A 27,913-nucleotide genomic window follows, 5' to 3' on the forward strand; every position below is an offset into this window, starting at 1 on the left:
CACACAGTCCCATGGAAGTGGCTTTTCTCATCCGAAAGTTCTGCAGCCACAGCTCATCATCCCAGACTCGCATGACGATGTGATCCCACCACTCAGTGCTTGTTTCCCGAGCCCAAAAGCGGCGTTCCACAGTGGTGAGCATGTCTGTGAATGCCACAAGCAGTCTCTTGTCGTATGCGTTACTCACGTCAATATCATCGTTGGAGTCCTCACTGTCAGTTTGGATCTTAAGGAGTAACGTGACTGCCAAACGTGACGTGCTGGCAAGACTCGTCAGCAGACTCCTCAGCGGTTCGGGCTCCATTCCCGCAGACTGAAAGGGAAGACAGAGCGCACAGTACAAAAAACGTTGAAGGATGGCGCCAAATGTGGAGGGAAGCACAGGGATTGCTGGGATGCGAAGTGATGCATCATGGGGCATTGGGACGGGACCCAGAATACCCCGCCCCCTTCCCACAAGCCACAGCACCAGAATGGGAGGACGGGCTCTGTGGGACAGCTGCCCATAATGTACCGCTCCCAATGCCGCTGCAAGTGCCACAAATGTGGCCACGCCAGGGCGCTTGCAGCTCTCAGAGTGGGCAGACGGCCGCGCTTTCCCTGCTGCGCTCTCCAAAGGCGGGTTTAACTCACAGAGCTCTACATCTGCAAGTGTAGCCAAGCCCTCGGGCTCCACATGGAGACTATCCTGTGCTCTGAGGCTCTAGTTAAATGAGGTGATGATTACACAGCACTGCCCCAGGGGGAACAGCTACTCAGGTAAAAGGGCCCGTCAGTGCCCTGGGGCAGCTGGGGCTAACAGGGAATAAAGCACTTCCACCAACTGAGTGCTTTGGCTGGGTTGGGCATTCCAAGCGCAGCCACCTGCCCAGGACAGGAGTAAAGCTCCTCCTGAGATCACAGAGAGGGAGACCCCAAGCTGGAGCTCGTTGGAGTTTGGAAGCATGCTGTCCTCCTGCGGGGTCACTGGCAGAGGGGGTTCAGCAGTCCTGGGGAGATTGCCATAATCTGACCCTCCCCTGCAGCCTCCCCAACCCCAACCCCTACAGCAACTCCAGGACAGGGCTTGCATTCTCTCCCTCCAGGGAGCCAGTACACAGGGCCCTGCATCCTAGCCCCCCAGCCACAGCCTGCCCTGAACTCCAGGCTCCGCAGTTTGCAGCTCTCACAGTCACTGGGTGTCAATGAACTGTGGGGGCACCCACAGGGCTGAGCTCTAAGAGTTCCCCTTTCCACCGCCCACCCCAGGACATAGGGTTAGCACAGAGATTCCAGTGACCCAGCCCCACCTCTGTGAGCGAGTTGCATTGGTTGCTGCTCCCCTCAGGGGCTGGTGCTGAAGCCACATGAACGCACCTCTGCACTCTGGGTCTTGGCTGTCCTTGGCTGGCAAACTGTGAATCGGTTGCAGTGCAGGAGAGGGGAGTGGTGTGTTAAAGAAGCATTTATTTGTCAGCCTTTCACACTGCAAGGTGGGAAACTGAGGCAAAGGACACTGTCTGACGTGTTGCAGGGCGGGTGTTTGCTTATAGTCACATGCTTTTGAACTGTGGTTGTGGTGTCTTCCCAAATGTGTGCCGGGTCGCCATTTCCCTATTAGTAAAAGTGTCTTTTGCTACACACTCAGTGCTGGCAAGAGGGGGAGTATTGCCTCTTTGATTTGCCCATGGGGGTGGTAAATTTTCCCAGATTACTGGTTGGGGGCTTGTAGTCTGTATGGCCGTCCCTCCCTGTCAACCTCAGAGAGAGGCCATGCCTCCGCGCTGTCACCCACCTGTACAGGTGAGCTCAAAAGCAGGGAATTAGCTGCAGCTAGTATTCAGGCCCACTGGCCGGGTAGAGCAGTTAAGCAGTCTCTGAGCCCCAGGCCCTTGGTCAGAGCAGGGCAGCAAACAGTTAGTAAGGTATAACCAGATGATTGTCTAGATTACTTGTTGTGGCTCAAAACACTTGTTTTGTGTTGTTAAGAGGAACCCCTAGATATTGAACCCAGACCTTCTTGCTGCTGACTCCACCTGGCAGAAGGGTAACATTAGGAAAGGAATAGAAAATAAGACGGAAAATATCATAACCCTGTTGGCCTGGGGCCCCAGGGGGCAAACCTGCAGGGGGGTGGGCAGAGTCTGTGCAGGGGGGATTGCAGGAGGAGCGCTGGGGTGAGACGCGGGTCTTGACATGCTCAACCCTGGGTCACCGTTCAGTGTGGACTCTCCAGCACAGGCTTAGACACACTGAGCCTGCAACGCGAGTCCCGCACACCCCGGCTCACATTGCAGTGACTGTTACAGTCTGACGGGGAGACGGTTACACAACTTGTCTCCCTCAGGAACCTTACTCTTCACAGAAAGTTTATTTTAAAGCAGAGCAACATGAATTCCATTTGAAATAGAAATAATTAGAATCTATCTTGGGTGTCTATTCTCCGATACGCTACTTCTCTTAACCCCTTTGGAGTGAGGTTTTACTTCACCACTGCTTAATCCAAAGAGGCTGAATTACGTCAAATAACTTTTCAGAATCAGCCACCATTTCCTATAATACTGATGTGAAATAATAGATAATTTACAGTATTACAATACAATCAGGTTATCACATAATGAGTCTCTTATTCTGGAATGATGAACTTCGTGTTTAATTCCATTATCACTGGTAACAACAACATACTCAAACATTACAAAAACTTAACATATGGGTTAGTTTTCTCTCAATCCTCATTTCCACCCAATGAGCTCTATGTAATGCTCTGTTCTCCATTAACATAGGTGCCTTCTATTTCTGTGAGTTCATTTGTCTCTAGGGGGATGTCTACACTGCAACAGAAGACCGTGATTGAGCCCAGGCTCAAGCCTAAAGCCCTTTGCATCTACACTGCAATTGTGCAGACCCAGGGTCCCAGGACCCTGCAGGGCTGGAGGGCCCAAGCTCAAGTTAAGCTGAGCTCCAAGGCTGAGCCCCATTGCTTTGCAGTGTAGATGCAGTCCCGCTTGACTGGGTCCCAGGAGTCAGCTGGAAGTATCCCACAATTCCATGGGACAAATTCCTCAGTCCTCTCTAAGGCGGCTGGAGATTTCATCTCAGTGCTCCCCTCCGGTCGCCAGCTGATGCCCCTGAGCTAGCGTGTGCCGCTCTCTGTCCTGTGGGACCCCTCTCGCGGGCGGGGTCTCCAGAGCCCCATGCTAAGGGGCTGATCTCCCGTCCTAGGCAGGGGGGACACGGCCATCCAGGTGAGGTGATGGGCCTTGAGCTCGGTGACCAGGAATGTGCCCTGCACTGAGCTGCCAGCATGGCAGGGGCTGGCCTGTGGGGGCAGGTGGGCTGCTCTGTCTCTCACTCAGGCCCCTCTGCAGCTTCCTGACTGGGAAAGTGACTTTAAAAGAGCATCTCGATGGCCAGGGGTCGATCTCTTCTGATTGCTGAGGGGAAGCTGCCCGGCCCACCCTCCTCGCGCCGTCCCTGCAGCGCGGCCTGGCTTAGTTCACTGGTGCAGGGACAGATCCCTGCTGCACCGAGGAGTGTCACGGGCGAACGGCTAGACAACGCCAGGCAAAACAAGTGTCATGTGACCCGCACAGCCCCTGAGCTAGCGCGAAGGAGACCCTGTGCCCACCCCCTGCTGCCACTGACCGACCCCTGCCGGCCCCTCCCAGAGAGTAATGGGGGCATGTGCTTCCAGGGGCCTTTCATCGGAGGTTATGCAAACTCCGTGACATAAGTGGGTCAGCATTGTTCCTGCCCCTCTGACCCTGCCCCTGCGGCTGTTGCAAAGAGGCCCGGTGGGCTGGGGGCAGGCGAGGGAGGGGAAGGGGAATGGGCAGTGTGGGGGAGGGCAGCCACGGGTGGGCAGGACCTTGAATCAGCGCAGGCTGAGAGTTCACTTTCTGCACTGTGCCCCAGCTGCCAAGGGGCCAGATGAAGCCCAGCGCCTCCGTGAATCCCGGCTGAATGCTGGGAACGGTCCCGCACACAGATAAGGAGAGTCCTTCTCTCACCCTTCGTGGCAATGGAGACCCCAACCCCTGCTGGCTGACGGGGCACATGCAGCCGAGCCGGGCGGCGTTGGCGAGGAGGGGGACCGCAGCGCCCGCTCCTGGAGACGTTCTCTGCCTAGGACCAGGGCCGGTGCAAGCACTAGGCGAACGAGGCAGTCGCCTAGGGCGCCAAGTGGTTGGGGGCAGCCGTGGAGCGGAGGTGAGCTGGGGCAGGGGGTGGGGGAGGGCCGCCTGCAGCAAGTAACGGTGGGAGGGGTTACAAACAGCTGATTGGCGCCGCGAGCCTGGGAGGCGGGAGAAGCGGTGGCGGTGGCGTGATCGGGGAGGAGGCGGAGCAGAGGTGAGCTGGGGCGGGGAGCTGCTGCACGTGGCTCCCCAGGCCGAGGGGAAGGAGGGGGCGGCGGGGAGGTGCCGCAAGGGGGGCTGCCCGGGCTGAGGGGAGGGAGGGAGGGGGCAGTGGGGAGCTGTCGCGGGGGGGGCGCCTCAGGGCGCTGGGGGTGGCAGTAGGGAGCTGCCATTGGAGGGTGCCTCAGGGTGGGGGGGCGGGGAGCAGCCGCGGGGAGGAGGTGGCGCAAGGTGGAAGTGTCCCCTAGGGTGTGAAACCTCCTTGCACCCGCCCTGCTCAGGACAGCTCACTGTGTGCCCGCGCTGTGCAGCCTCCACGCTGGAGTCGTTACTCTCCGTCCTCGCAGCCCGAATGCAATTACATGTCACAGCCCTGGAGCGGGAAATGCCGAAGAAACCCACCGCAGGAGCATCGAACCTCAAAAAGGGGAACTGCACAGAAATGGGAGGCTAGTGAAATGGAAATTGAAAGCAACATGCCAGGGTGAAATGCCAGCAAACGGCAAAGAGACTATTTAAAAACACCATACTAGAGGCTCACACTAAACCTATACCAAAAATAAAAATACCAAAACCAGCATGAGGATCAAAAAAATGCCACCATGGCTAAATAGCCGAGTAAAAGAGGCCCTCAGTGGCAAAAAGTTCTCCTTTCAAAACTGGCAGTCAAATCCTAATGAGAAAAATACAAAGAAGCAGAAACACTGGCAAGCCCAGTGAAAAGTAGAAAACGGCCGGCCAAAAAAGAGTGCGAAGAGCAACTAGCTAAGGCACAACAACTACCAGCAAATTATTTTTTAAGTCCAGGGGCAGGAAGTCGCCAAACAGTCAGCAAAGTCACGAGGCGATCGAGGTGCGAAAGGTGCACTCCAGGAAGAGAAGGCCGATGCGGAGAAGCGAAATAAATTCCTTGCTTCTGTCTTCACTGCAGAGGATGTGGAGGAAATCTATGCACACCAGCCCTTCTTTTCGGTGACAGATGCTAGAATCAAAGAACAATAGAACCGTGGGGTTACAAGGGACTGCAAGGTTCAGGGAGGGAGTTTGGGTGCAGGAGGGGGTTTGGGGTGTAGGCTCTGGGAGAGAGTTTGGGTGCAGGCTCTGGGAGGAAGTTTGGGTGCTGAGTGCAGGCTCTGGGCCGGAGCATGGGGTTGGGGTGCAGGAAGGGGTGTGGAAGGGGGCTTTGGGTGCTGGGTGCGAGAGGGGGTTTGGGTGCTGAGTGTGGGCTCTGGGCTGGGCCAGGGGGTTGGGGTGCAGGAGGGGGTGTAGGGTGTGGGGCTGGGCCAAGGATGAGGAGTTTGGGGTGCTGCAGGTTGGCTGCCCTGGGGCTGCGGTGGGGGGCCAGAGGGGAGCATTCCCACCAGGGACAAGAGACTCACCCAAGCCCCGCCAGGCTGCTGATCGGAGGTCCTGTCAGGATAAGCCCCACCCCCAGATTCGACTCGGAGTCATCTGCCGGGGGGCGGGGGAGGCTGCCATGCACCTCCTCCCTCTGCAGCCGCAGCAGCTGCCCCCGGCGCCGCTCCCTTGTAGCCCGCAGTGGCATCAGCCGTCAAGGGAGCGCAGCGCAGAGCTGCAGCGGGAAGGCAGGTACGCTCGGGGGAGGCACGGGGGCAGCAGGCAGGGCTGGGGGAGAAACCTGGCCCTGAACATTGGTGGAGCCGGGCCCCCCAGGCCCTGAATTTGCTGGCTCATGTAACTCACTGCCCCTGGCAAGGTTCATCTGGTCTAACCCCTACCAAGAGGCAGGACTTTGTGTGTCTAAACCACCCATCTTCTCTCGTCCAGCTGGGATCCCTTGACTGCAGCAACTCCCCATATGTCCTAGCTCTCCTCTTTCCCTCACATCCTTCACTTCTCTGGCCATTGGTTTGCTGTATCTCTGAACCCTCCCTCTGTACGCCCTGGCTCCAGCAGCTAGTTACCCAGGCTACACTCCCATTGCCATCCGTGGGGGTATCCTGGGCTGTGAGGGCTGCAGGTTTTGGCCCATGGTCAATGCACATGCGATGGCTGCTGTAGACCTATGCGGTGACTCCTGCAGCCCATCGCCAAGCTGCTGGGCCATATTCCGCAGGGTGGCCTCCCTGGCTGAGAAACTGGGAGCAGCGAAACCCTGGGTTAGAGAAGGAAAATGTCCCCAACAGAACACTCTGTAAATGGCTCCCAGAAACGTCCCAGTGACACCCGACTGTGCAGCCCTGGGGATCTCTCGCAGGAGTTCTCCTGCTTCTTCATTGTCACCACGGGCAACAGACTGGCAGTGGGAGTGGAGAGGGGGTGGCTACAGGCAGAGCTTTCCATGGCTTCCAGAATGAGAGCCTGACAGGGCTTGTGCCCTTGGTGGAGACGGGCCAAGATTGAATCCCCACCCGTGCCCATGGTGTCTCTGAGTGGCCATGGCTTCCCTTACCCATCAGTGCAGGCTTTTCAGGAGGAGAAGGAGAACCTGGCCATGGAGGAGGCAGCCTCTCTGGGTCTAAGCAGCACCGGAGCCGGATGGGAGCTTCTGGTATGGGAGGTTTCACGTGGGGTCCATGCAGCTGGAGAGGACAGAGCTGGGCCCAGAGTCCTGGGGCAGCTCCTCAGTCAGTTCCTGTGAGACACAAAGGAAAATGTCAGATTCAGGCCCCACAGAGCCCTGGGCATTTCCCAGAGAGGCTGGCCAGACACAGCCAGCAGGATCCTCTGGCAACACAGCTGGGCCCTGCTCTCCCGATTCCTTCCTTCTCTTGGCCCACCCCCAGCCTCTCTCAGCTGCCCCCTACCTTTCTATCCCCAGCCTCAGCTTACCCTCCACTCCCATGATTCCCCACCTGCCTCCTAGCGCTTACACCCAGAATTTCCTCTTGGCTGCTGCCCAGACCTCAGCCCCAGGAATCCCTGCTCTCTGCTGTTGGATAGGGGCAGGAGGTCCCAGGGGCAGTCAGAGGACAGGGAGCTGTTGGATGGGGCAGAGGTTCTGTGCGGGGTGGTCAGAAGACAGGGAGCAAGGGGGGTTGGAGAGGGGGTGGGATCCCGAGAGGGGGCAGTCAGGGGACAAGGATCGGGGGGGGGGGAATTGATGGGTTGGGGGTTCTGGGTGGGGCAGTCAGGGGGTGGGAAGTGGGAGGGGGCAGATAGGGGGCAGGGGCCAGGCTGTTTTGGGAGGCACCGCCTTCCCTACCTGGCCCTCAGGCCAAAAAGGTTGCCCACCCCTGTCCTAGAGGGTAAGTGTCCCCATGAGGTGCTGTGAATCGTCCTGGACAACCCCCTCTGCAGGGAGCTGGGATGGGCAAGGGGCAGGATGGACTTATTTCCTACTAAGATAGGTAACGTTTGTACCTTGTCACCACCCTGGAGATGTTCCATGACAACCTCTGGGCAGCTTCTTCCATGTCCAGATCTTCCCCCTCCTCCACTTCCTCTTCCGTGTCCAGGTTTCCCCCTCCTCCATGTCCAGGCCCTCCCCCTCCCCCACTTCTTTCTCCGTGGCCAAGTCCTCCCCCTCCTCCATGTCCAGGTCCTCCTCCTCCTCCGGGGCAAGGTTCCCTTCCTCCTTCTCGTTTTCCTCTGTGGCCAGGTTCTCCTGCTCCTCCTCTTCACCTTCCTCTATGGCCTCATCCACAATCTCCTCCTCTCTGGCCTGGTCCTCTTCCTCTTCCTCTTGCTGCATGGCTATATCCTCCTCCTCCATGGCCAGATCCTCCTGCTCCTCTTCTGTGGCCAGATCATCCTACTCCTCCAGTTCCTCCTCTTCCTCTCTTGTCAAGTTCTCCACCTAATTGATAGACAAGTCTTCATCATCATCCTCCTCTGCAGCCAGGTCTTCCTCTTCTTTCTCCTCTTCCATGCCCATGTCCTCCTCTTGCCACCTGGCCAAAGAGGAGGAGGAAATGGCCATGGAGGACAAGGTCATGGAGGAGGAAGACAACAACCTGAGCAAGGGGGACCTGGCCATGGAGGTGGAGGAGGACTTTGTCTTGCCCTCCTCCTCTTCATCCAAGTCGTCCTCTTCCGCTTTCTTCTCTATGACCACATGCTCCAATCCCATGGCCAGATTCTCCCCCTCTTCCACTTCCTCCTCTATGGACAGGTCCTCCCTCCCCTTCTCCGTGGCCAGCTTCTCCTCCTCCTTTTCCTCCTTCTCGTCCTCCTCTCTGGCCAGGTCCTCTTGCTCCTCCTCCTCCATGGCCAAATCCACCTCCTTCTCTTCTTCTTCCCCCTGCATCGGCACATCCTCATCCTATTCCATTCCTGGGTCCTCCTAGTCTATTGCCAGATCCTCTTATCTCCTCTTCTGCCTCTTCTTCTCCCCCCTGCATGGCCACATTCTCCTCCTTCTCCTCTGTGGCCAGGTCCTCTTCCTCCTGCTCCTTCTCCATGGCCAGATTTTCCTCCTTCTCGTCCTCCTCTCTGGCCAGGTCCTCTTGCTCCTCCTCCTCCATGGCCAGATCCACCTCCTTTTCTACTTCTTCCCCCTACATCTGCACATTCTCTTCCTCCTAGTCTGTAGCCAGATCCTCTATTTCCTCTTCTCCCTCTTCTTCCCCCTGCATGGCTACATCCTGCTTCTTCTCCCCTCTGGCCAGGTCCTCTTCCTCCTGCTCCTTCTCCATGGCCAGGTTCTCCTCCTCCTTTTCCTCCTTCTCGTCCTCCTCTCTGGCCAGGTCCTCTTGATCCTCCTCCTCCTCCATGGCCAGCTCCACCTCCTTCTCTTCTTCTTCCCCCTGCATCCACACATCCTCGTCCTCCTCCATTCTTGGGTCCTCCTAGTCTATAGCCATGTCTTCTACCTCCTCTTCTGCCTCTTCTTTTTCTTGCATGGACACATCCTCGTCCTCCTCCATTGCCAGGTCCTTTTCCTTCTCTTCCTCCTGGTCCAGGTCCTCCTTGTCCTCCTCTGTGGCCTGGTCCTTCTCCTTGGCCAGGTCCTCCTCTTCCTCCTCTGCAGCCACGTGGTCCTCCTCTTACACCTGCTCCATGGCCAGGTGCTCCATTCCCGTGGCCGGGTCCTCCTACTCTTCCTCCAGAGGCAGGTGCTCCTCTTCCTGCTCCATGGCCAGATCCTTCTCTTCTTCCTTTTGCTCCATGATCAGGTGTTCCTCCACCAGGGCCACATCCTCCTCTTCCTTTACCTTCTTCTTCCTCCTCCTTCTCTGCAGTCAAATCAGCTTCCTCTTCTACGGAGAGGTCCTCCTCCTCCTCTGGAGGAAAGTTCTCCTCCTCCTCTTCTGCAGACAGCTTCTCCTCCTCCTCCTCTTTTTCCTCTTCTGCAGACAGGTTCTCATCCTCCTTCTCCTCTCCTATCTCTTCTGCAGACATGTTCTTCTCCTTCTCCTCTTCCTCTTCTTCCTCTTCTGCAGACAGCTTCTCATCCTCCTCCTTTTCCTCTTTTACGGGTATGTCCTCCTCCTCCAACTTCTCCTCTGTGTCCAGGACTTCCTCTTTAGTCATGTCCTTGTCCTCTTCTATGGCTAGGTCCTCCTCCTCCTCTTTTTCTGTGGTCAGGACTTCCTCCTCCTGCTTCTCCTCCTCCTCTGTCTCTAGCTCTTCCTCCTCTTCCTCGCCTTCTGTGGCTGGGTCTTCATCCTCCTCTGCCTTTTCCTCAGTGGCAAGGTCCTTCTTCTCCAACTGGTCCATGGGGGTCTCTGCATCAGAGAGACAAGGGCAGAGGGGGACTCTTGCTGCAGCTGGGGGGAAGAAGAGGAAGGACAGGGGTGTGGTGGGGAGAGAAGATTTAATGTTTCCCCCTCCAATGTAAGCACCACGTGGCAGAGAGTTCCCCACACTACCCCTCCCACAGACCCCTCAGCACCATGGCCCCATGGCAGATGGGGCCCTTCACTGTCCCATCCTCCCTGGGACTTGCCCCAAAGCATCAGGATCCCACTTCCCAGTAGCTCCCCCCATTTCCCGCTGCAAGGGGTGGCTCTGCGACTCCCGCTGACGTCATTGGGCTCAAGTGGCTCAGGCCAGAGCCCTGGGTTGGGGTCCTCCCAATGACTCAGAGAGTGATTGGGTGTTAATGGCCCCGTGCTCCTCCCCGTCCCCAGGGCGTCTCCTCACCTGCAGTGGAGGAGCACTCAGCTTCCATGCTCCAGGGAGCCTCCAGGGAGTGGCCGCTCTCCCCTCCAGCACCAGTTGAGCTGCTGGGGCAGCGATCCTGCCCTGGGGATGCCTCCTGCTGGTCCACGGGGCTGGGCTCCTGAGGGCTGGCCTTCCAGCAGAAGCAAACCCAGAGCTGCATTGCCTGGCTCCTCTCGTGGCCTGGGTCCTGTCTGCCCAGACTGAACTTGGGCCACCTCCATCTTGGCCTGGCTGTTGTGTTCCTCTGTTCAGCACCAGCCCTGGGAGCTGGTTTCCTCCTGGTGAGCAGGGCCGAGCAGGTCCATCTCCTGGGCTGTCCGGGAGCTGCTTCCCATTCCATGGGGATGGAGGGGCAGCTCTCTGTCTGGGGATGCTGGCAGCTGCCCCCCTCTGGCTCTGGGGCCACCCGTGGAGTCTTCCTCCCAAGAAGCCTCCTGAGCACCTCCATCCTGGAACTGAGCAGGGAGCAGCCGTGAGTCTGCGGCAACACAGCCTCTCGCCAATGGGTCTGTCTGCCCCCCAGCTGGGGTGACTCCCTGTCATCCCATGCCTCCCAGGGGGCATCTGGACTGGGATCTGCGCACACTGGCAGGGCTAACCCTGCAGGCTGCTCCCAAAGCTCCCCCAGTGTTGGAACCCCCAGGGAATCTCATCCCTTTAGAGCAGTGGGGTCACTGACAGAGACCTGTAGTCAGTCTGTCTGCATCCCCAGGCCACACTCCCTCCCTGGCCTGAGAAGGCAGAGAACCCGGGTGTCCAGGCTTCACTCCTGAGCCAGTGGCAACAGCAGACAGGTGCCCCCTGTTCCCCAACCCCAGCTCAGCAGCTACCAGCTAGTGGACATCCCAACTTCAGCCCCCCACTCCTATCCCCGCTCTGCGCAGCAGACCGTGGGCAGGCCCCCAGTACGGAGCAGCTGGGTCAGGGATGGCTCCAGGGGGCGGGGGGCAAGGAGGTGGGAGCTGCAGTGGAGCAGTGTGCTGGGAGGAGGGGCACCCTTGCCTCGAAGGCACACAACGGCGCTCCCAAGCACAGTGGCCTGGTGTGCTATTAATTCTCATGACAAAAAATAATGCAGTAATTTGGTTTGAGTTCATCACATGCATTAACTGCAATTAATTGACAGTCCCAAAAATTAGTTTCGATTACAAATATTTGCACTGTAAAAAAGATAAAATAGTGCCATGCAAATGCCTGTTCTCACGTTCAGGTGATCTTGGAAATAAGAAGTGGGCAGCATTATCTCCTGAAAATGTCAACCAACTTGTTTGTCTTTGCGATTGGCTGAACAAGAAGCAAGACTGACTGCACTTGTAGGCGCTAAAGGTTTACGTTGGGTTGTTTAGGAGTGCAGTTACGTAAAAACCCACTACATTTGTAAGTTGCACTTTCACGAGAAAGAGAGTGCACTACTGTACTTGTACGAGGTGAATTGAAAAGCACTATTTCTTTTATCTTTTTTATGGTATAATCAAAAATAATCATATACAGGGAGCACTGTACACTTTGTATTCTGTTCCAGACGGGTGGCCGTGTTAGTCTGAATCAGCAAAAATAACGAGTCCTTGTGGCACCTTAGAGACTAACCAATTTATTTGGGCATAGCCCACGAAAGCTTATGCCCCCAAAATTTGTTAGTCTCTTAGGTGCCACAAAAACTCCTCCTTGTTTTTGTATTCTGTGTTATAATTTCAAATCAATATATTTGAAAATATTAAAAAATCCCAAAAGATTGATAATACGTTGCACTTGGTATTCTATTATTGTTTAAGAGTGCAATCAAAACTGTGGTTAATTGACAGCCCTACTTATTGGCTTTGGATGGAGCCCAGCAGAAAATCAGTAGGAATTCTTTCCCAAACACTCACCCACTGGCCTTCTGAGCTCAGAGGGTTTAATGTACCTTGTCTGATCAGGACTCACTACTGCCAGGAGTTTGAGAAGTGTCTATCCCTTCATTGAAGAGATTGGATAGGCGAGTGGCAGCCTGTAAGTCCCCCTCCCCAACAGTCCGCACAGCTGCTTGGAGGGGGTGTCACGAACTCTCGTGATGGTAGTTGCGGGTTCTGGCAAGCCAGGGTAAAGGATTTTTTGGATAAATGGATAAGGAAGAGCCAGGGCCCATACCAGGTGCAGGGGTCACCCTGGGATGAGATTAAAAAGGAAATGGAGGCAATGTTAGGGAACCCAGAGGGATGGGGGATGGTTGAGGAGCCCGCCCTCCTTGGTATATGGGTAGTGGAAGAAGGTCTCTGCCCATGGGGACTGAATACCTTTCAGGGAAAGGAGGCACTTCAGTCCGCTTATGAGAGGTTTGACATAAGGGCAGCATTACGGGAAGCTGCCAAGAATCTTTCAGGTTTGGTGCTGCTTCAGCAAGGGCTGCCGAAGGGTTGTAAATTAGTTAGGGGAGTGAAAGATGATTTGGCAAAACAGGGTTTAAAGTCCAAAGCAGAGTTAACAGACTACCTTTAGAGACTGGAGCTGGGACTTGGTCCTGGGGGAGTGGAGAGAAGGAAGGGGAAGAGAAAAAAAAGTTTCAGAGTGCAACCTGCCTTTCCACACTTTTGTTTTTCTGAAGTTTTAATAGAGGGTACTTTGGATACGTATGTGAGATGTCAAGAAGGAAGTTTTTGTTTAATGATAAAACCCAGTTATATAAATGTAACTGTATGTGCAACTCTGTGCAGTCACATTGGATAGAAGCTTGGTCATTAAATTATCCAAAGGGGTCAGGTCGAGTGGCTACTACCACCACTACGCTTCTGTCCCCAGAAGCCTTTACAGCTATTCTGAGGGAAAATGGGCCCTTTTCCCACAGAAATGGTCTATAAGGGACTGCTGCAGGCAGCAGGCAGAGAGAATCTGAGCAAAATTATTTGACTATTGGGTAATGCAATCAAAATCACTAAAGGACGTAAGGGGTTTCTATTGGAACTTAACTTGGCTGCCCCTGGTTGTGTCTAGTTGTACAAGATGGAAGTGTAGTCGGGGTACAGTTGTGTAGAAAAGAGTAATCAGAGTGCAAGAAATGTTAGGCAAAAGAGAATTTTCTGTGTGCGCACAGGTAAAAGAAAAGGAAAAGGGGAGGAATGATGGGAACACTGAGCCTTGGGGTGGCTCTGAGGGATCAGATTGTTGCTCTGGTGGGTGTGCATGAAAACTCTGTGGGCATGGGAGGCAGTTACACCTTGTGTAAAATTAGTACGGCTAATATAATATTATGGAGGTTAAACTATCTGGAAGGAATGTTTGCATTTTCCCAGGATGTGTACAGTGCTAAAATCTGAAACTGTGTCTCAGCTGTTACCTGAGAATAAACTTAAAGCTTGGTACAGCAGAGAAACTATTGCAAACATGGACTGTTGTACAAGAGGGGAAACTGAGGTACACCACCTCATGAATTTCATAAATGACCAGTGAGTGGGGTAATTCACTAGCCTGACTATAGAACAAAATAAGGACAGCCTGGAGGTAATTCTTCTGTTTTTCCTGCAATTAGCAAGGACATTTGTAAAAGAAAGTGGTATTATCATTAATAAGCAATAATCTGTCCCCACCAGGGGGGTGGAAATTGTTTCTTTTGTTTTTCAGACACTCTACAAGCAAGCTGGCGCCAGCGGAAGAATAACTCAGAATACCATGGATCTATGTTTTGTGTTGTTTGTCTGGTGGTGTTTGTCTTGTTGCTAGCATTGCTGTGTTTGAATGAACAGAAAATCTCATGATGTGGGAGGGGGATGGCTTCAAAAGGCTGACCTGGGGGGGGGGGGGGGGGGGCAGGAGATGTGTATGGGAACGCAAATGCTCAACTAGGAGGCCAGCACCTGTGTAATAGCTACCGTGGTACCTGGAAATGGAATGGCAACTAAGGTGGTCCCCACAAGCCCTATGGAAATAATGAGAAGGGGAAGAGCTCACTGGGAATCAATGGAGGGGTGTGTAAAATAGTGTAAATCAACAGACGATGTTTGGATGTGCCCTTCTCCTATGCCTATGGAGGAGCAGAATCAACGGCCTATGCAAGGGGTGGACAATTGGGTGTACTGTGTATAAGGGGTTTTGCTGGGAATGTACATATTACTGGGGGCACAATTATACCAGCCCATAACCAAACTACACACATCTACATGCTGCTATGTGGACTTTGGTGCACAAATGGATCTGTGAATCTTATTGCTGTGAATAATCAAACCAGGGCATACTGCCTGATTCCATACCAAGTGGTCAAGCTGGTTTGGACAATATCCCATTTCTCTGTGAACATTCAGTGGATTTATGATATGGACAAAAGCAAGCAAAACCTGCAGGGGCAGCTTGTTGCAACTGCCAGCAACTGGACACATCAGATCATCACCCTGACGAAGGAGGAGAGGCAGTGTTTTGGGGGTGTCTCAGATGTTGGACCATACTGCAGTGGTCAGGACTCGGTGTTGCTGTGGATTTTGTATTGTTAACTGTACCTGTGTTACGTTGCATATGGAGATAACCTATAAGTAATAAGCCCTCCAAACCCTGCAGTGTACTAGACAACCCGGACCCAACCTTCTCGGGCCCACTCTAATGGGAAGTCTGGAACACTAATTGGAATAGGTGTGGTATGCCCGTACGAGAGAAGGTGCAGGGCACTAGACTACACAAGGGGCAGTGGGACAAATGGAATATCGACACCTTCCACCTTGATGCCTGGCCCTATCAGGAAATGTGTCACCATATGTCCTATGCTTTTCCAGGGATACCTGGGCAGGAGGATCCCAAAAGAAAAGAAAAGAAAGGGATGGAGTGTTAGGATATAGATATTCAGGCCTGTCTGTAAAGGCCTAGACTCTAAGAATTTAGGTGTATTCTTATCACTTGGCTAGTTATAGAGGTATAAAAGAAAGAATCAAATTCACTGTCTGCCGGTGTAAGGTCCTTCTCTTACTGTGACAGTCTGAGGCCCTGTTCTTAGGCTAAGGCCTTTGGCTAAGCAACAGAGGCAGCCATAAGCTGGGAAACGACTGGTCACATCCTCACATTCCAAACTAGTCACATTGAAAGAAGGTGCTATTGGGCTGTTAGGAATACAATCCTGTCCTGATAGTGCCTATCAGCTCCAGAGAAAGGGAAGTGCCTAGAAAATATAAAAGGAAACTTAGTTTGATAGCATCCTGTCTGGCAAGAACTCACTTATCAATAGCTGCGATGTGAAATCCTCACTTCTGTATTGTTTTGTCATTATAGTTCCCACTTTGCTGTTGTTTGTCTGTATAATCTCTGTCTGGTTCTGTGATTGTTCCTGTCTGCTGTATAATTAATTTTGGTGGGTGTAAACTAAATCAGGTGGTGGGATATAATTGGTTACATAATCATGTTACAATATGTTAGGATTGATTAGTTAAATTTCAGGAAAATGACTGGTTAAGGTATAGCTAAGCAGAACTCCCCATATAAGTTTTACTATATAGTCTGCAGTCAATCAGGGAGTGGGTGGGTGAGTGAGCGAGGGATGGAAACAGGGAATGGGGGTGGGGAAATTGGGATCATGTTTGGCTAAGGGCAGGAATGGGAACAGGGACACAGGTGTAAGGCTCTGTGGTGTCAGAGTTGGGAAGGAGGATACTAAGGAAGGAAACTGGAATCATGCTTGCTGGAAGTTCACCCCAATAAACATCGAATTGTTTGCACCTTTGGACTTCGGGTATTGTTGCTCTCTGTTCATGCGAGAAGGACCAGGGAAGTAAGTGGGTGAAGGAATAAGCCCCCTAACAGAAGTGACCTGCCCAGGGCCCCACAGCAGGGCAGTGGAAGGCCAGAAAGAGAAGTCAGTAGCCCTGCAAGCCCTGCTCTGAGGCCTAGCTCAAGCCTTCTCCCTGTTGCCTGCGGCTCAGTGGAGCTTCTTCCCTGCGGGGGACAGAACCAACCTGGGTCCTTCTCTTGCCACCTGCTGACTCTGCCCCCAGGGGCCCTCTTAGCACCTGAGTCTCAAGGGCTGCTGTGCCCTGGGGAACGGTGTCGTGGGACCTGGGGAACGGTGTAGGGCCGGATAACAGACTGGGATTGTCCTCCATGCACAAGGGTTCAAATCGATCACAATCCCCCAGTAACACCACAACAGGTGAGGGAGCTAATGGGGGAGAGGGAAGAAAGGCCTGGGGCTAAGGAAAGAACAGGAGCAACTAGACTAATAACCCACCATCAATAACAGCATTTACAAGGGGCCCAACCCCGCACAACCAGCTCCCTCCCAGCGGACAGACGCGGCCCAGTGGCCACCAATAGGGTTCAAAGTCTCCTTTTGTAGAAGAGTGGGAAGGTCAATGGGCAATACCACCAGTCAGATCTGTGTTCTTGGGGAGCCAGGGTGCAGTGTCTGGCCTGTCTGACTCATGAAACCCCCGCCCAACCAGTCTCTGCTTGAATCAAAACGGATGGGAGAAAAGACTTGCAGAGAGCAGTGAAGGGTGTTGGGAGACACACCTAGACCCCTCCTGACCAGGGTGACAAGATTAAGACTTCCCCATTAGCATACAAAATGCAGAACAGAGGCAACTCCCCTAGCCTCATTTGCATGACAGATGGGACAGGGAGACTTCTCCCTTAGCATACAGAATGGTGAACAGAAAACCGCACTGAACTATGGGACCAGAAAAGCAGGGAAGCACTGCATCATGGGGGATCTCTGCTCCAGATGTTACTGAACCTACTACATCTGTGAGGCTAGAAATCAAGAACTGTGAGATCTGTTAATGGCCAGTGATCAGAAGGCAGGAGCACAGCCCTTACCTGAGGCTACAGAAGCTGCAGAAACAATTAGAATGCAAAAGGCTTGCAAAGACTACCATGAGGATTCCTTTCCCCAGGAGCTTTTCGAAGCAGCAATTCACCCCTCACAGAAATGCTGCCTTTACCCTCTTCACCTAGGGCTTGCTCTAAAGGAACACTTCCCTGAGCAACCACAGGCTCTTTCTGGCTCGCACTTACATCCAGAATCACCTCTGGCCATTCAGGCGGATTCCTACACAATCCCCTTTCAGGCAAACTGCTAGACTTCCTAGATAAAAGCTTAGAAGCATTCTCCTTCCCTTTGCCACACACAAGCTCAGGAATCTTGTCCTTCTGGCTACCAGTTACCACACCATCAGTAGGTAACACAATTAAATCACCTTTCTCCTCTCCTTGAGCCCTGGCTAGGCTATCACCCTGATTAGACAGAGTTGCTACACCCTTTCCCAGCCACACATTAGCAAGAAGCAAAATACAAGCACCAGAATTGTCTGGTCTCTGGGATTTTGCTAGGACATTAACTGGATGCACCCTAGTTACAGTGCCATTCTCCCTAGCAGACACAAACTTAGGAGCAGTCCCTTCCTGGGCTTTCGTTGAATCCAGAACCAACTCTGAGACAAGTGTACTATTCTCAACCAGCACAGGCTGAAAGGCCCCGTCTGTCTGCTCCACAGACAAAGAAGAGACGGAGACACATTCTCATTTCCCTTGTCCCAGCACACAGGGCTGTTCGCAGACAACTGCTTGGAGACCGGGTTAGCTCCCTCCATAGGCAAGTCAATACCCCTGACAGACACAGGCACATTTCCTTCACTCTCACAATTCTCCACACGGGTAACAGGTAAGGTATACGGACACTCATCTGCCACTATCCTCGCCTTCCCAAACTGCTGACTAGACAAAGCCATCAGCTCACAAGGCTGCCTAGGCTCATCCCAACTCTCCTTACCAGGCACATTGCCACTCCCCACAGACAAACTGCTGCTCTTCTCACTACTCTGAGCTACTTCCAGCAAATCACAGTTACCCTTTTCAGCTTCACTTTCACAAGCTGTACGACCCATCATCCATCAAAAATCTACCTTTTCCTTCCTCAGTTAGGGCTTTAACCTGGCCATCTTCTTCTGAGAAACATTTTCCTGAACAGTGAGTTCTTTCTGCTCTAATTCCAGGTTCACTTCTGAGACATTAGACAGACATTCAGAAACTTCCTTCACAGCCAAACAGCTCTTTTCCTCAGACAAACCTTTGGAGAAACCCTCCCCAGGCAAATCATTGCCCATAATAGACACCAGTTTAAGATCATTTCCTTCCTGGGAGCGGCTAACTGGACGGAACAAGGCTTTAATATTTTCCCCAATCAAAAGATCCTTAGGCAATAACTTCCTGACACCAGCTACAACTTCATGCTTAGGAACCATTCCTTTCAAGGTGGATTCTGGCTAAAGGCACGCTTACAGTAAACTCACAGAGGACAACAACATTCACACTCTGATTTGGGAAGTAATCTTCCTCTTTGACAAGATCTGATTAACTAGAGCCATGGTAGAAGCCATAATTTGCCCTCAACAGCTTTTACACTTGACTTTTACATTCTCTATGAATTTTTCATTGCCACTCCCATACAGAGCATTGGCACAATTTATGGGGCACCCCCTACTGAACTCACAGTAAGAGCATTTCCGTATAAGGTGGCAGTGTTGGGGTAGATTTGGTTACACCCAGACAACTGCTCAGAGTTCTCCAACATACCAACATTGCCTTCTCTCGCTGGGTCAGTTGTATAGAGGATGGTCCTTAATGGGCCATCAAGCAGGCTAGGCAGAGCTGACACCAACTTGTCTGGGGTGTCACCCAGAAGCACAGCATAAGTTTGAAATACAGACAGTACAGAGCCAATATTCATAACTTCAATGACAAAAATGATACACACGTATAGACAGCATCATCATAACCAGCAAACCAGAACCGTGTCTTACACACCTCATTTGACCCCCTTTATATAAGATTTGGTGCCACTACAGGACCTTGGTTGCAACAATGATCTATACGGTTCAAGTCAATAACGTCACAACATGTTAAAAGGAATACATGAGAACACACTTTGTGTTAAAAGGCCTTGCTATACTAATGTTTCACAGTTCATACCTATAAGCAGTATTGGAACTTTTCACAGACGACAAGACATTCCAAGCCTAACGTGCTGTCTGAAAAGGGAAACTGAGGCACTCTACCATATTGCTTTCACGGCTCGATGCCAAGATTCCTGTACTTTGAACAACATTAATATCTTCATTGACTTGATGTTAATTGGGTTCCAAACATTTGCCAGAGCTTGTATGATAAACTAGCTATGTTCTTTAGCTCTCGGCAAGATCACATGAGACATACAGGAACTATGCTGCAAGAACAGATCCAATCCATTATTGTTCTAACCAAATTTTACCTTGAGTTTGTAAAGAGATTCAGTCCTGTTATTGAACATGATTCTGATCAACCATAGTTGTGATATACTGGTATGGCTTCTAACCCAATACTTGCTGTAGTAAGACAGAACCAAGGATAGGGAGCTCTTGGGATGCAGTCAGTGATGTTTGTGTCATCCCTTCCTGCATCAATTGTGCGTTGGGGGTGTGACGTTACTGAAATGAACTGGGACCGTATACCTCAATGTTGCAACCAAGATCGTTCAGTGGCACCAAGTCTTGCATAAAGGGGGTCAAAGAAGGTGTCTCAGACAAGGTTATGGTTTGCTGGCTATGATTATGCTATCTGTATGTCTGTATCATTTTTGTAGTTGAAGTTATGAATATTGGCTCTGTACTGTCTGTATTTCAAACTTATGCTATGCTTCTGGGTGACACCCCAGACAAGTTGGTGTCAGCTCTGCCTAGCCTGCTTGATGGCCCATTAAGGACCATCCTCTATACAACTGACCCAGTGAGAGATGGCAGACACACTTTGTGACCCAGCAAGGTGTGCAGGAACATGCCTATGAACAGAACTCTGAGGTTTTTCTAGGCTATGGGACAGACAGCTTGTCCTCGGGACAAAGAAAGTAGAGACCACATGGCAAGAGACTATAAAAAGCTGCTGCAGCTCCTCCATCTTGTCTTCAATCCTGCTTCTTACCTCTGGAGGGACTTTGCTACAAAGGGAAGCTCTACACAAAGGACTGATGACCCATCCCAGCTGTGGATGGACTCCAGAGCCTTGATTTGAACCTGCAGTTTATTCCATCACTGCTACAAGCCTGAACCAAGACCTTTGCCCTTACTGTATGTAATTGATTCCATGTAACCAATTCTAGCTCTCATCTATATCTTTTTCCTTAATGAATAAACTTTTAAATTTTAGATTCTAAAGGATTGGCAAGAGCGTGATTCATGGATAAGATCTGATTTGTATATTGAGCTGGGTCTGGGGCTTGGTCCTTTGGGATGGAGAGAACCATTTTTCTTTTACTTGGGTATTGGTTTTCATAACCATTTGTCCCCATAATGGGTGGCACTGGGAAACGGGAGTGCCTAAGGGAATTGCTTGTGTGACTTGTGGTTAGGCAGTGGGGTAAAACTAAAGTCGTCTCTCTTTGGCTGGTTTGGTTTCACTTGGTGTGCAATGGAACCCCAGGTTTGGGCCATAACTGCCCTGCTTTAAGGAAATTGTCCTGAGTTGGCAGGTCCCACCAGTTGGGTCCCCCCAAAACCAGCATCCTTACAGCTTGCACACACCCACCTCAGCAATTATCAGACCAATTCTAGTCATGAATCCTTGATATTCAAAATACTGAAGCAGCCCATTAGCATTGTGAGCTCCTGGGAAGAAAACATCACCCACAGCCAAGAGTGATCATCTCATCTTGTCTAGCCTGGAGACATCTTGTCTAGCCTTGTCTAGCCTGGAGACATCTTGTCTAGCCTTGAGTCATCAGTTTAGCCATAAACAAATCTTTTACCTAAGCTAAAGATCCCTGTAGCACTCCAAATCCTGTGGGGTTTGCTCATCAAGTGGTTACTACCAGTACAATTGTGATGTGAAAGCAGGGATAGGGACGTGCTAAACCTGTGGCCTTTTAGGTTGCAGCTTGAAAGTGTTTGCTGGCCCCTCCTATCGAACCCAGGGGCATAGAAAGGGGACAGCTTAAAAGTGCTGATTGACCTGATCTGCTCAGACTTACACTGTTAGTGTGCGTGGGTGTGTGCGTGTTCCTCTGGTTTTATGGCTGGAGGATGCCGCCCTGGGGAACCTAGGTCCTGCAGGATAGCTCCATTGGGAGGGTGCAGTGGGGCAGCTGCCCCACTCCTGGAAAATAAGGGTTAAAAGCAGCCCTGGAGAGGGCTGCAGCAGGGAAAGGGATTAAGAGGAGCTGGGGAAAGCTCAGTTAGGGCCCAGCTGGCCCTGATAGAAGAGCTGCAGGGCCAGCAGGCAGGGGAATCTCACTCTAGCCCTGGATGGGAAGGGCTAGCTGCCTGGGAGCAAAGTACCTGAAGCTGAACAGTGCTGGGGAAGGATAAAAGGGAACTGGGGAGCTCCAGCCTGGTAAACCCCCAGGCTGCAGGCCTTGTTGAAGGTCTATGAAAGGTACAGGGGCTGCAGAGGGGTAGCCCAGGGATAGGCAGAGGCACCTTGTCCTAATCCCTTATCAGTGATGAGTGGCCATTAGTGACTGCAGTCTGCCACAGTGAGTGGGGCCTAGATGACGACTGGCAGTAGCCACCAAGGCAAGGTGGGTTGAGAGGGTTGGGAGTTCCCCTGGGAGGGGAGACCCAGAGTGTGGGGGTACTGCTGGGGCAGAATCCCAGTGTAAAGGGCACCAGGGTCGGGGAGGGACACGGGGCCAGCGGCAGGCGAGACACCAGCCTGCAGAGGGCGCTCCGTAAGCTGGAAAAGAGCTAATTCCCAGACAACCAGCAGGAGGCGCCGCACCGGTGAGTCGTCGCCTTGCCACAGAGGGGACTTGCAGAAGGGAGGAGTAGCGCTCCATCTGAACACACAAGTGACATAAGCAGCACATGGACAGAATTACAGAACCCCCCGCTCCCCAGCAGAGTAACCCTAATCAAGGAGCCTACCCCACAGGAACGGGCAAATCTGGTCCCAGCACGTCCCCGGCTGCGTTGCGTCTCCCTCCGCTCCACTCCACCAACAGCCAACGATCCAGTGTAAACCAAGCCCATTGTCTCCGAGCGCTGGCTTCTGATTGGCTCCCCGCGTGTTCCGTCTGCGCCCGGCATTCCAGGCCCCCTGGGACGCGGGATCCTGAGCTCTGCAGCCATCGCGGCTGTAGGCCAGGGGCGAGTCCCCTCCAGGCTGTGCCGGATGAACTCCCGGGCCCAGGGGGCTCATGCCCAGGGGCCTCGGGCAACTTGGGGGGCCCTGGGAAAATCTCATGATGCGAGGGCTGGATGATATAGCTGCTGCGCCCTCTCTTCTGCTGGCCGTGCTGGCCATGCGTGGGCAGGGGTGGCAGGTTTGTAGAAATTTTGGTGGTGCCCAGAACTCGCCCCCGCCCAAACTCCTCCCCCCACCTGCCCAAGGCCTTGGGAGGAAGTTTGGGTGGGGGAGGAGGTCAGGGGTGCAGGCCCTAGGATGGGGCAGGGATTGGGGTTCAGGCTCTGGGAGGGAATTGGGAGATGGGAAGGGGTGCGGAGGGAGGGGGTGCAGGTTCTGGGAGGGAGTTTGGGGTTGGGAGGGGTGCAGGGTGAGGGCTGTGGAGTTTGGCTGCAGATGAGGGGTTTGGGGTATGGGAGGGGCTCAAGGTGAGAGTAGGAGTGTGGGGGCTGAGGGGCTGTGGGGCTTGGGGTTTAGAGAGGCTCAGGGCTGGGGCAGAGGGTTGGAGTGCCGGGGGATGAGGGCTCTGGCTGGGGCTGGAGATGAGGGGTTTGGGGTGTTGGAGGGGGCTCAGGGCTGGGGCAGAGGGTTGGAGTGCCGGGGGATGAGGGCTCTGGCTGGGGCTGGAGATGAGGAGTTTGGGGTGTTGGAGGGGGCTCAGGGCTGGGGCAGAGGGTTGAGGGTGGGGTGTAGGGGGTGAAAGCTCTGGCTGGGGGTGTGGGCTCTGGGGTGGGGCAGGGCTGGGGATGAGTTTGGGGTGCAGGCAGGCTGTTCCGGGCCAGGGGCCAGAGAGGAGGACTCCCCCCAGCCCTTTCCCTGCCGGCAGCAGTGAGCTCTGGGGGAGGAGCCCCCCTTTCTTGCCCCCCAGCAGCACACTCAGCCCCACCACTGTCACTTCATGTGCTCCTAGGGCCCCTCTCAGGCCCAGGAATCTCCCTCGCCTCCCCCGTGGTGGGTGCCGGGGGGAGCTGCGTGCGCCTCCTCCCCTGCTGTTCCCCTGCCTGTAGCCGCACTGGGGGCGAGGGATGGGGCTGCCCCTTGCCCAGCATGGGGCAGGAGCTGTGACTGCGGGCGGTGGCCCCCTGTGCTGGAGGAGGGTCCCGCCGGAAAAGGGAAGGTGTGAGGTGGAAGGGCAGGCTCAGTCAGTCTGCTCTGGGTATCGAGGGAGGGGCACCAGGACCCTGGGGCAGTAGTTACTGCAGGGAGGCAGCATGCAGAGGCAGAGACCTTCTGCTCCAGGGCCCGGGGAGGACGCGGGGGGCCGGGGGCAGCAAGAGGGGGCCGGGGGACACTCGGGGGGAGACGCGGGAGGGCAACGGATGGGGTCGGGGGGACACCTGGCCAGAAATATGGGTGGAGCTGGGCCCCTGGCCTCTGCATATTGCTGGGGCCCAGGCACCACGTGGAGAGAGAACTCGCCGCCCCGGTGCCTGGGCTACGGCTTCTTGGGTGAGCCGGTGCGGGGATCAGCTGGTGAGTGCGGCTGGGGGAGCAGCAACAGACGCTGCCTCCTCTCCTGCTTCTTGTTTTTTTTGCTGCTGCCCATGACTTCTCGCCAGCGCTGGGGACGGGCCCCCTCTGCATCCTCCCAGGCCTGTCCGGGCAGCCAGGGTTCGGCGGCAAAGGAAGATGGGGAGTATCACCTCCTGGGGAGTCTCCTCCAGCCCCAAGCTGCGTGGGAATCAGTGGTGCCGGAAATGGGGGGCCAGGGCTCTCCCACTTTTTCACTGGGGCAGACTCTGCTCCCTTCCCCCCCGAGGCCCCACCCCCCAGCCAGGCCAGTGTAGAGCCTGGCCAGGGACCCCGGGCTGCTGTAGGGAGCTGCGGTGGACCCTCCACCTGTCCAGGGTGCGGGGGGGTGGGACTGAGAGCACCCCCCGGCCTGTGTCCCCGTCTCTGGGGCTCTCCGGCCACCTGGGGCAGGTGGCGGGTCTGCCACTCTATCTTCTCACAGCTGCCCGCGCGGCTCTCCCTGACCTGGCTTTGGCCTGGGGACTGAGAGCCGCAGCCCAGCCACAGTAAGAGCTGTGGGGGTTTCCGGGGTCCGGGACATGGGCAGGAGCCTGCTTTCACCTCACCTCCACATTGGGGGGGGGGGGGCAGGCTCCCCAGCCCCGCTCCCAGCTTGGCCCAGGGTGGGGCCCCTTGCTCCCCCCCCACACACACACTTTTGGAAGGGCTACAATGCCCTTGGTGGGAATCTCCACTCCTGGCAGGATTCATACTATCCCGAGCCCAAACAGAGCCGAGAGGATGCGGGCTGTAGGATGGTCATAGAATATCAGGGTTGGAAGGGACCTGTCAAGGTTCCTTCCCAACTCTGAACTCTAGGGTACAGATGTGGGGACCTGCATGAAAACCTCCTAAGCTTACTTTTACCAGCTTAGGTTAAAACTTCCCCAAGGTACACACTATTTTACGCTTTGCCCTTGGACTTCCACTGCCACCACCAAACATTTATCTGGGTTAATTTTTATTAGGAAAGCGTCATTTGGAAATGTCTTTCCCCCAAAAAATCCTCCCAACCCTTGCACCCCACTTCCTGGGGAAGGTTTGGTAAAAATCCTCACCAATTTGCATAGGTGACCACAGACCCAAACCCTTGGATCTTAAGAACAATGAAAAAACATTCAGTTTTCTTTCAAGAAGACTTTTAACAGAAGTAAAAAAGAATCACCTCTGTAAAATCAGGAGGGTAAATACCTTACAGGGTGATTAGATTCAAAACATAGAGAATCCCTCTAGGCAAAACCTTAAGTTACAAAAAAGACACACAGACAGGAATATTCATTCGATTCAGCACAGCTATTTTCCCAGCCATTTAAAGAAATCATAATCTAACACATACCTAGCTAGCTTACTTACTAAGTTCTAAGACTCCATTCCTATTCTGTCTCCGGCAAAAGCATCACACAGACAGACACAGACCCTTTGTTTTTCTCCCTCTTCCCAGCTTTTGAAAGTATCTTGTCTCCTCATTGGTCATTTTGGTCAGGTGCCAGCGAGGTTACCTTTTGCTTCTTAACCCTTTACAGGTGAAAGGATTTTTCCTCTGGCCAGGAGGGATTTAAAAGGTGATTACCCTTCCCTTTATATTTATGACAGGACCTCAGGAGGTTATCTAGTCCAACCCCCTGCTCAAAGCAGGGCCCATCCCCAATTTTTGGCCCACATCCCTAAATGGCCCCCTCAAGGATGGAACTCACAACCCTGGTTTTAGCAGGCCAATGCTCAAATCACTGAGCTATCCCTCCCTGTAACCTGCAGGTCATCAGCTGCCAGGAGAACATAGATGAAAGAGGGGACGGAGGCCGCTGGGATGGGGAGCTCCCTGCAGCCAGGGGAGCTGGGGAAATCCTCACTACCTCAACCCCCATGGGCAGCCCCCAGGGAACTGCAACCCCCACGAACACGGGGGCTGAGGTGGGGCGGTCCTGCTCAAGGGGGGGATCATGGAAACCCCCCACCCTCCCATACACGCACTTACTGTGGAAGTCCCCATCGCCTCTTCTTTGCCTCTCAATGTTCAGTCAACCCCAGCGTGATCATTCTCTCCGCTTCTCTTCCAGATTTTTTTCCTGTGTCTTTTGGTGATTGCAAAATGTATGGTGAGAGAGAGGCTTTGTTTGGGTTTTTTATGCCACCAGCTACAGTTTCGAGGCCTTTGCACGCTCCTATCCCTGAGTATCACAATGCAGCATTATTTACCCCATCCTAGTATGTCATGATGTAATCCCATTTACCTCCCCTGCACCTATGATAGCATGGTGGTGCCCACCTCCCCATGCACATGGTTCACAGCCTTGGCATCTTAGTGTGGGTTCTTGCCTTATCCATTGTGACAGGGCATTATTCAGCCTGTGCTCATCTGATACGAGGCCTTCTTGAGTTCTCCCACCTTAGCAGTGGATGAAACACCATAGTGCTATTTACCCCAGACCATACCTTTAAGATCTCTTTGTGTGTTTTCCCCCTCACCCAGCATGGACCGATGTGGCTGTCTTTACACTGGGCCACAGCTTCCAGCCCCAACTCACTCAGCTACCAATTTCACAAATGAATTGTGGCCCGCCCAAGTTTACTTCACAAAGTTGGTCAGTGCAAGCGATTGTTGACATGGGCTAATGGGCGTCTCTTGCTGTGTGAATGCCAACGCCAAGCCGGGTTGGGGGATAAAACCTAAAGGACAAACCCAGATAGTTGTAGATGTAAGCAGAGTCAGGATGAGCTCCACCCTGACATCTGGTGGTGAGTTGTGGCAAGTTGTGGAAAAGAACTTCAGGGGCTGATCTCATTTGCATAGGCATACCCACCCCGCCTAGCATGAGCCCATAGCTGCCCAAATGGTCTCACTTTGGCTGCTGTGGGATCCCCAGTTTCTCTGTTATTGGGGCAGGAAGAATAAATTGTTATTATCCTGATTATGTGAATCAAGGCCAGTGGAACTGTACTTGGCCTTTTGTTATGATGGAGGAACTCACCATCAACTGAGTAGCACTCGCTAGGCAACAGACATGGGTTCCAAAACTCAGTGAGCTCAGAGAGGTTGTGGGTAGCTGTTAATATGTGGTGGTATGGGTCCCTGAGGAGACCCTAACATGTTAATTGCACTTTTTCTTCTCTGCACTGCAAAAGATCAGAGTTAATTTTGATTCTATTAGGGGTGTAGTTACAGACTGCTGAGCTGAAGTCATTTTGGGCCAATGGTGCACTAGCCCTGCAGCTCCTCTACTACAACCTGACATCATGAAAGAGCGAAACTTCCTAAGCCCTGGTCTACGCTAGGAGTTGGGGTCAAATTTAGCAGTGTTAAATTGATTTAATCCTGCACCTGTCCACAGTATGGAGCCCTTTTTTTTTACTTAAAGGGCTCTTAACATTGATTTCCTTATTCCACTCCTGACAAGGGGATTAGCTCTGAAAATGGCCTTGCTGGGTCGAATTTGGGGTACTGTGGATGCAATTAGACGGTATTGGCCTCTGGGAGCTATCCCACAGTGCTCCATTGTGACCACTCTGGACAGGACTCTCAACTCAGATGCACTGGCCAGGTAGACAGGAAAAGGCCTGCGAACTTTTGAATTTCAATTTCCTGTTTGGCCAGCGTGGCAAGCTGCAGGTGACCATGCAGAGCTCAAGCGATAAGAATACACCTAAATTCTTAGAGTCTAGGCCTTCACAGACAGGCCTGAATATCTATATCCTAACACTGGATCGGGTCCCTTTCATCAGGAAAATGCTCCCGTGGTCTCAGCAGGTCACAGTTGGGAACCGTACCAGAGCTGAGTCACTCCTTCTTGGGGGGTTAAATGCAAAACGAGGCCTGTTGCCCGTCACTGACAGGAAAGGTGGGCAAGGGGAGAGGAAGAGTAGAAAAGAAAAGAAACCGGCCCCGAGGTAAGAAGAAGTCT

At 53.3% G+C, this 27,913-nt stretch overlaps 1 protein-coding gene across 2 annotated transcripts; it reads right to left on the reverse strand.

Annotated features, from left to right (window-relative positions):
- Nucleotides 1-7,812: 7,812 nt before the first annotated feature.
- Nucleotides 7,813-10,566, reverse strand: LOC144930957 (uncharacterized). 2 transcript variants are annotated; one of them, XM_078854733.1, is made up of 2 exons: nt 10,383-10,566; nt 7,813-10,006 (listed from the first exon to the last, which is right to left on the reverse strand). In XM_078854733.1, exons 1-2 carry the CDS (start codon nt 10,561-10,563, stop codon nt 8,586-8,588), a joined length of 1,602 nt encoding a protein of 533 aa, XP_078710859.1. In that variant the 5' UTR covers nt 10,564-10,566; the 3' UTR covers nt 7,813-8,585. Both variants share the same exon structure in this region, with proteins under 2 accessions (XP_078710859.1, XP_078710860.1).
- Between the last annotated feature and the right edge of the window lie 17,347 nt (nt 10,567-27,913).

The sequence above is a fragment of the Lepidochelys kempii genome, chromosome 11 (genome assembly GCF_965140285.1).
Source record: "Lepidochelys kempii isolate rLepKem1 chromosome 11, rLepKem1.hap1, whole genome shotgun sequence".
In the NCBI taxonomy this organism is placed as follows: domain Eukaryota; kingdom Metazoa; phylum Chordata; order Testudines; family Cheloniidae; genus Lepidochelys; species Lepidochelys kempii.